The 9,243-nt window shown below is 44.1% G+C and overlaps 1 protein-coding gene across 1 annotated transcript in view; it reads right to left on the reverse strand.

Moving 5' to 3' along the window:
* Window positions 1–9,024, reverse strand: part of LOC119576312 (pre-mRNA-splicing factor CWC25 homolog) — an 11,767-nt gene extending 2,743 nt beyond the window's left edge. Inside the window, exons 1-4 of the mRNA XM_037923933.1 lie at window positions 8,803–9,024; window positions 2,134–2,343; window positions 1,491–1,653; window positions 1,101–1,261 (exon numbers count right to left, since the gene is read on the reverse strand). Of these exons, the coding sequence (XP_037779861.1) occupies window positions 1,101–1,261; window positions 1,491–1,653; window positions 2,134–2,343; window positions 8,803–8,820 (552 nt within the window). The 5' untranslated portion in view covers window positions 8,821–9,024. The remainder of the gene's footprint in view (window positions 1–1,100; window positions 1,262–1,490; window positions 1,654–2,133; window positions 2,344–8,802) is intronic.
* Between the last annotated feature and the right edge of the window lie 219 nt (window positions 9,025–9,243).

The following is a 9,243-nucleotide window of genomic DNA, read 5'->3' on the forward strand; positions in this document are numbered from 1 at the left end:
CACCCTTAACTGATCTTGGATATTTCATACACTGAAAATGGCTGGAAAGAGCCAAGGGTTATAAGAAGGAGTTGGCTGCAAGATCTTTTAAGAATGTTCCCCAGTTATAAGTTATATGGTGAAGTAATTGTTATAACTTAACCCTTTCCCGACGGGTAGTATTCATAGTGGCTCGGGCCTCGCTGATGGGGGCTTATATCGTCACCCTAGCATGCGCAACCACTCATGCCAAATACCAGCATCCCGTGCCGTTTCTTCGTAATACTACGAGCATATGTTGTATTTTCAGTTTTCATTATTTTTTAAAGTCTCTACTTGCCATATTTCCTGATAAATTGAGACTGAAGGGTATTTATGTTGTTATATAAACTCCATAGTTGATCATTATTCAGTCTATAGTCTGAATAAAATAAGCAGTGTGTGGCATCATGGAGTTGAAATTGTTGGTTTGTTGCATTTTTTTTTGTATAGTAAAAATGAGTGTTAAAAATGACTTAATCACACTTTCACTGGCAGAAAAATAATATTTTGCCGTGAATGTAACAAAAAAAAAACTCATTGCATGTCCATACATACACTATGGCATGTACATACATGCACCTGGCAGATAGTCCCGCCATGCCAGGGCATGTGCGTATATGCTATCCGTCGGCAAAGGGTTAATATTGCAATCACTTACAAACTATTATGCTGATAATTATGATTAAGGTGACCTTTGACAAGCAACTTTGCTACTCACTTGGTGCTTACTTATAAGTATTCCAAGTAATAAATTAAATAAATAAATAAAAATCAGAATGATACCTTTGGTAACAACTGTCATGGCTGTCTCACATTCCAAAATAGGTGATCAAGAGCACCTATTTTCTAGGTGTCAAAAGAAAATGTAGATAATATCCGATGTTCACTGCAACCACTGCTTTGAAGTACTTTTTTGCAGATGTTACTCTGAAAACACCCTTTCTTTCTCTCTTTGAAGTTCTAATTTAAACTATAATTACCAAGATATTATCCTCTAACAGAGATCACAATGAAGAAGACTAAGGCTGGTAACTTTCAAGACAAGAGCAGCACAGACAACATGAATATCTGAGTCTTACAAGTTGCTGAAGTTGTTTCATCTTCACTGGATTGTCTGTAATTTGACGTCTGGTGGCTTCTTCATTCTGACGGATCAGCAGAAGAGGATCCTCCATAAGTTTCCTTTTCATGTCTACCTGCATGTTTCCATCCCGACGTACTACTGACTCAGGGTTGATCTCTGAAAATTGACATTTAGAAATTATGTCTTCATTTTCATGTAATCTCCATAAAAGCTATATATATTCTGTAATATATCATATAAAAAGTAATATATAAAATAAATACTTATATATAATCTGTTTCATTATATACATGCATATCTGGCAATATTGTAAAAGAAAATGAGTATACAAATGTTAAATCAGATGTAACAAATATAATTCTTAAAATTTATACTGTCCACATACCATGCTCTATTGTGTAAGCTGGTTTACTGCTCTGAGGAGCTTCATTCACACTGCTTGTGTCTTCCCTTCCCTCCTCTTTTTCCATCTTTACCATCTGGTCAAAGGCAGTGTCAATCTTGCGTCCAAGCAGGTACTCTTCACGACTCACATGTCCACCAGGGCCCTAGGAGAGAGAGGCATTTGGGAAGTAAAGGCAGTTTCGTCTATTACATCTACTAATGCTATAGTCTTACTACTTGTAAGTTTTATATGAATAAATTGTCTGTTACATCTATTGAAGAATAGGTCTCTCAAAGAATTTGAGAGACCTATTTTCTAGGTTTATTTTTCAGTCAAAGAATTTGACTGAAAAATAAACTTCTGTTTGGCTGAAATGGTTCTCCTTTTTTATTTATTTTTTTATTTCATTTTTTTATATATATATTTCTTAATAATAATAATAATGAAAGGATTGAAATACATTTCATAAATTGTGCCATACAGAGATGAGCAATATTCAAATATCACCGAAGAAAGAAAGAAAAAAAAAGAAAGAAAGAAAGAAAAAGAAATGAAGAAAGAAAGAAAGAAAGAAAGAAAAAGAAAGAAAAAATCTCTACAACATGCACATAACTGAAGTGTTCAATTACCACAACTTTCATACCTTATACATCCAGTCAAGCTTTGCATCTCCCTTCTTTTCCACAGCCCCAGATTCTTCTGCTGTTCTTTGGAGCAATTCCCTTGCTCTTTCTTCCTTTAGCTCCCGCTGTAATTCTGCCATTTTGCGGTCCTCTTCTGCTTTCTGCTGTTCTGCCTTCCATACTCGTTCCTGGTTCTTCAGAGTGCTTGGATGCCATGATTTTTTCAAATTCTGAAAAACATTGTGTTATTTACTTTTTTTGATGACACAGCCTGCTCTTGAAAAGGATCTATTATCTATGATTTTTGTGAAAAATTATTGTTTATCAGCTCCCTATGTAGCACTGACTTAATCTCAATAACTTCCACTGGTATTCTTATCACATCACCAACTGTCTACTTTACCAAATAGTTGTTTGTATTTCAAGCCGTTAACATACTTTGGGATAGTATGCCTTGAAACAGGTTGCCGTCATGTGGCAGGTAACCAATGAAACAATTAAATCCTTGATAATAATGAGATTTATTATATTTTGCTTTAACTGTATATAATGTTAATGTTTATTTTCTTAGAATAAAAGGAAAATAGTCTTAATGAATTTGACAAACACAATTAGCTAATCAAAAAATGTGCAGAACCCAAATTAATGATATTTGTAGGACTGTAACATAGCACTAAGCATGTGATACTTGTGATTTCAAGATTTAGGAAATAAAGGATTTTCTATATCATATAAAATAGTTAATTCATTTTGTGCACACAGTATAGTCCTTATCATGCAAGCTTAGATGTTTTCCAATTTTTGACAGAACAAGTCAAAAACTTGAAAAGAGGTCTAGTAAAAGTCATGCTTTAGAAATAAATCCTGAACTCGTGCATAAAATTACATAAAATTACTACATAAAATTATGTTAAACATTTTTCAAAAGCTTCTAATAAACCTTACCTAAAATACATCTAAAATACTTTTCATTATAATTCAAAAATTTAATTCTGATTATAAGCAATTAACCCATTGCCGACGGGTGGCATGTATGCACATGCCATGGCATGGTGGGACTATCTGCCAGGGGCATGTACGCACATGCCATAGAGTATGTATGGACATGCCATGAGTTTTTTTTTTTTTGTAACAATCACGGCAAAAGATTATTTTTCTGCCAGTGAAAGTGTGATTAAGTCAGTTTTAACACTTTTTCATTTTTACCATGCAACAAACCGACGATTTCAACTCCACGATGCCGCACACTGCTTATTTTATTCGGACTATAGACCGAATAATGATCAACTATGGAGTCTATTTAACAACAAAAATACCCTTCAGTCTTGATTTATCAGGAAGTTTGGCAAGTAGAGACTTTAAAAAATAATGAAAACTGAAAGTACAACATATTGCTACGCCAGTGAGTCTTTGTCTTTGTGCGAAACATTAGTATTTGTTATGCCGACCGCCTCGTCTCTCTGCCACCAACACAAGGCAGGCTAGGCAGACGGCGTGCTATTCACAGGGTCGTGAACACTGAACAGCTCCAAGAGGCACCGAGCACCACAGCGTCCCAGAACACCACCAGGGGAAACGCCAAGTGGCGAGGCAGGGCACGAAATAGACACACGATGACAGTCTTTCCTTTATTTACACAAGTTATTTACCCCTACACTTTTCTATAGGCACAATACAGGGGGAAACCAGCATGTCACACTGCACGATACAGCTTATAACAGGGCAAGTTTATCAGGTCACAAGGGCACACACGAGGTCTTCACAGGAGCAGCACCCAACTCCGTCTCTCTTGGCTTGTTCCTCCGCTCCTCCGCTCACAGCCAGCTGCGTCATGTTTGCCCAGGTCCCTTCATGTTAACACATGTTTCGCACAGAGACAAAGACCCACTGGCGTAGCACTATCCCCCCCTATCAAGCAGACGACCCGTCTGCTCTGACATACCTAAACATGAAACAAAATACAGTAATTTTAAATAAAATTAGTCCTAAGGAACAAACAAAATTCCTTCAAACAAAAGTAACCGTAATTGTAAATCAGTTCTCAGAAACACAAAAATCTTTCATCCAGCGTGGCTTTCTTCGCTCTCACTGGGGTCGCTCTGGAGGAGGTGTGAGCGGCGGTAGATTGGCAGTGGCACCCTGAGGGGTATCTCCTGCCCCAAGACCTGGCTCATGGTCACCATTGACGTCTGCTGCATCGCCCTCACCGTCCAAATGCTCGTCCTCATCTCGGTCAGCGTCTGCCACGTCCTCATCGCCGCTACTGGGGCTAACGTCATCTTCTCTGTCTGTGCCTCCGTCAGGTTAGCGGCGCTCCGGTGCGCCAAGTCCTCGAGGAAGTCAGGAAACGGCCCCACACCAACCAACTCCTCGCTCCCCGACGACTCTTCTGGATGCTCCTCTTCCTCACAAGTGCCCAGCTTTGCACCAGCTGGCACCTTCAGGTCCTTATTGGAGAAGTTAGCTACCAACACTGTAACTAACCCCTGCCCTGGTCCAACAAGGCTCCGCCCAACCACTAAGCCATCAGTCAGCTGCAGGTTTTGGATGGGTTCCATGAGGCCCTCTACTCCACGCATCACTCTTGACAGTCGACACCGGATTCTAGACTCTGTCCTGGGGGCAAGGTGCAGTCGCTCAGCCATAACTACCTCTGCACAGCCAACCACTGGAAGCAGGGGCACATCTTCACCGTGCACCCTCACCAGCTTCCGTCCAAGGTCGACACACGCCTTACTCTGCGTCAAGGTAGTCAAGGCCCAGCAAACAGTGCTCGTCCAGATTGGCCACATACACCGGCAGCCGCTGCACCATGCTGCCCACGCCAATACGAGCCTCCACTGGCCCCTTGAGCTGCACACAATGCCCCGTTACACCACACAGTCTCTGTGGTGCATCTGGAAGTCGCATAGTGGACAACATATCAGGCCGCACTAGGGTCTTCTCAGCCCCAGTGTCCACTGTCAGGCGGCATGGCTTCCCATCTACTGAGCCCTCCACCTGCATCGTGCTGGTTCGACGGCAGCTTACCCAAGTCGGGGCCCGGTAACCAAGGACGGCTGGGTTTCGGCCCCCTTCTCCAGGCTGTCCGAGTTTTCCGCCTGTACCATTTCCTTAGCCTTAGGACATGCACTCGGATGGTGACCATACCTGCCACAGTCTTTGCAGCACTGCTGTAAGGCATCAGAATCCGTCCGCTTGAGAGGACGTGTTCTCCGCTCCCTCCGACACCGACTACGTCTGTGCCCTACCTCTACGCAGCCCCAACACAAGCCTTGGAAAGTGCTCGGGCTCACCTTCCTCAATGCTACCTTCTCCACTTTAGCCTTCTGGCCCCGGAGGTCACGGCGGGGCTGAGCAGCTGGCCCTCGGCCACTGGTTGCCTTCAGGAAGGCCTCGAAATCCAAGGCCCTCGCCAGCGCCACCTGCAGGTCCTCAGGCTGTGCCTGCTTGACGTAGATTTGCAGCTGCTGGTCCTGCAAAGCATCAAAAAAAATCGCAGGCCAGGACCACAATCATCTCTTCCGCAGAAGCAGGGTACGAACTCCTTACCAGCGCCTCCACATCCTGTGCCAGCTGGGACAGTGTCTCGCCACGCTCACGGGTCCGCTTCTTCAAGTGGGCCCGATATACCTCGGCCTGGTGGTGGTGCCCGAAACGGCGTTTCAAAGCCTCTGCCACGCTGGTGTAAGAGGCATGTTGGGATGGCGGCAGATGCCCCAGTACTTCCACCGCGGGGCCCCTTAGCGCTGTTACCAGCTGCAGGGCCTTCTCTTCCTGGCTCCAGTCCTGGGCAGATGCCAGCATTTCAAATTGGGCAACATATGCCTCCCAGGCCACCTTCCCGTCGTACTCAGCTGTCTTACGCCTCACAGAATGTCTGGAGGCCGAGGGGCTGCAGGGTGGAGAACGCGTGCCGTGAACTAGGGGTTGAGGGAGGCAACGAGGCGGGTTGACCAGGTCCAAGTTTGCCGCCACCTATACCCAAGGGGGCGGTTCCGATGGGTCCCCAGCCTTCTGCAGCGACCACTGGCTCCGACACGATGCTGCGAGGCCCGGGGGTTTCCTGCCACGGACCCCAGGCAGACCCCAGTAAATCTGACACTCTGGCATCTGTTGCCAGAACCTCGTCTGCCTTCTCTGCTTGCAACGTTACTACCTCGTGACGCCGCCTTTCCTCCTTCACTTTCTCCCTCAGGCCCTGAACCTTGCCCTTCAGAGTCTGCACCTCCTCCATCAGTTCACTCTTCACGCTGTTGCAGGCCTTGTCGGTGTACTGCTGAGTTTCCATCTTCACAGATGCAAGATTGCTCTGTAGCACCTCAACAAGTTGGCAGAACTGTTCCTCTGCCTTCCTTGCCTGCATCTCGACGAGATGGTGCGCCTGCTCATGTGCCCTCTGTGCCTGCTCTTCTGCCCTTTGTGCCATTTCCTCCCTCATACCGGCCAGCATGGCAATGATCAGGTCCATCTGGCTCGGCTTCACCTCACTCATGCCTGCCTCAGTCATAGCCTCCTCTCCCTCATGGCTGCCGCCATCTTTGGACCACATGATATATCGGCGATCTCACTGATCAAATATCACAAATCCCACTTCTGACACCATTTGTTATGCCGACCGCCTCGTCTCTCTGCCACCAACACATGGCAGACTAGGCAGACGGCATGCTATTCACAGGGTCGTGAACACTGAACAGCTCCAAGAGGCACCGAGCACCACAGCGTCCCAGAATACCACCAGGGGAAACGCCAAGTGGTGAGGCAGGGCACGAAATAGACACACGATGACAGTCTTTCCTTTATTTACACAAGTTATTTACCCCTACACTTTTCTATAGGCACAATACAGGGGGAAACCAGCATGTCACACTGCACGATACATCTTATAACAGGGCAACACAAAGTTATATCAGGTCACAAGGGCACACACGAGGTCTTCACAGGAGCAGCACCCAACTCCGTCTCTCTTGGCTTGCTCCTCCGCTCACAGCCAGCTGCGTCATGTTTGCCCAGGTCCCTTCATGTTAACACATGTTTCGCACAGAGACAAAGACCCACTGGCGTAGCACTATCTTCGTAGTATTACGAAGAAACGGCATGGGATGCTGGTATTTGGCATGAGTGGTCGCGCATGCTAGGGCGACGATATAAGCCCCCGGCAGCGAGGCCCGGGCCATAGATAAGGGTTAAAACTGCATCATTTTAATCATGGCAACCCTAATCATATATAAAGTAATTCTTCCTAGAAGGACTGCATCCTTCTGTGAAGGAGATAATACTCCAGCCAACAAGTTTAGGGGTATTCTTTGGAATCCAGGATTCCTGAATGGGATTTCATATTGTGAGTATCAAAATATGAAATAAAGTGGAAACTGAAAAACCTGAACTGAGATCCAGTGAATTAGGATTTGGACCCTACTATTTTTCCGTCCTGATAGCCATATTCATCCAGCTAGTGGCTCTGCCCTCAGACCCCCTCTACTGACCTGTGCAATTTCTAAGCGAAGAGAAGCCTCCGATTTTTGTTTAGAATGTGCAACTGGAACACAGCTACTACACTTTACAGAATCTAGTATGAGCTATGAGACTGTAACAATTTTAGTTTAACCAAATCATTATGGAGTAAGCTAACTCTGAAGGCCAAAGTGGTAGGGTTCCTATTATGTTGACGAAAGTATAATTTGGATAGTTTTTGATGCTTGTGGTACATTTTTATGATGCTGAGCAAAATGATACAAAACTGAATGAAGAGGCCTGAAGTGGGTACCTTCTATTCTTTTTTTTTTTTTTTTTTTTAATTATACTTTTTATATCATTCATCATCTTATAAGGACTGCTGATGGTTTAAAGGCACTCTGTTGTTCCCCCACCCCCCCATTAGCCTCACCCCTGATATGCAAATTTGCAAAAATGGGTGAGTATTGAGCTGGCAATTCACACGTACTAGTGCATCTCAGGAAGTTGACATGAATGATATGGGTAACAGGCCACTAATGGCCTGGCCATTCACACTCAGACATCATAGATCTGGAGGTCCACATCCACTTATGATGGAATGTCTCTAACACAAGTGTTACAGAGCCTCAAATGAAAAACTTTTTCATTTGAGGCTCTGTGACACTTGTGTGTCCAATAACTTCGTTATTTTTGAGTTGTGATGGAAGTACATTGAAGATAAGTTCCTAAGATTTATTTGCTCTATCATTTGCATATACTATTTTCCGTTTTAAAGATGGCTAGTCAAAACTTTACCTATGCCGAAAAATATTTCCGATTTGGCCATTGCAAACGACCGCAGTTGAATGATCGGGTGTGCCGGCTCAGCGCGCAACGAAATCGGGCTAAAGCTTTCGTAGTTCTGTGGGATGGGCAAGTATTTTAAGCTGCGCGGCATGAATCACTGCCACGGCCTCCGAAGTATTTTGGCCTCGGGCAAAGGTCAATAAATTCCATCATACATTTTAAGACAAGTATAAGTATTGAACTGTTGCAATATATGACGTTAATCATCACTAAGGTTTGCAAGCTCTGTTACTAAATTGCATTCACAGTTTGTTGTTTGAGAATAACATCCGATGCGATGAAAATTTACCTATTACGATAAACTCCTCATTACTGGTATATTGAAAGAAGGTGAAGGTTGACTTTTTCGAATGTCTGGGAAATACAAGATCTCGGGAAATACTTACAAGATCTCCCCCTCCCATCGTGGAAAATGCACAGCTGCTGATCCAAATTCCCTGGCGCCGGACCCTGTCTTCACCAAGATCCTCTTTTATAGGGTTTTAGATAATAATGTTGTCTCTATCCCCCCGGAACCTTTTCTTTGTATCTTCCTGTGTTTCAAAATGTAGTATCTTTTTCCTCAGCGACGTCTCCATAAACGTAAACAAGAGGCCGTTCGCGGATTCAACCGTCTGCGCGGATTCGCGTGTTCGGTCGCGCGACTCAGACTTGCGAATCGGCGACTACGAATTATATTTTGGTTTTAGCGTGTCCTGCATTATAGTTACATCGTCTTATGTATATCGTGATATTCAAGCACTATAGTTTTTGGGTAGAATTTAGAAACTACAAGTATAACGAAGAATCTGAGAGAATTAAAAACAACAACAACGTGAAGTATCAAT

The sequence above is a fragment of the Penaeus monodon genome, chromosome 8 (genome assembly GCF_015228065.2).
Source record: "Penaeus monodon isolate SGIC_2016 chromosome 8, NSTDA_Pmon_1, whole genome shotgun sequence".
Classification (NCBI taxonomy): domain Eukaryota; kingdom Metazoa; phylum Arthropoda; class Malacostraca; order Decapoda; family Penaeidae; genus Penaeus; species Penaeus monodon.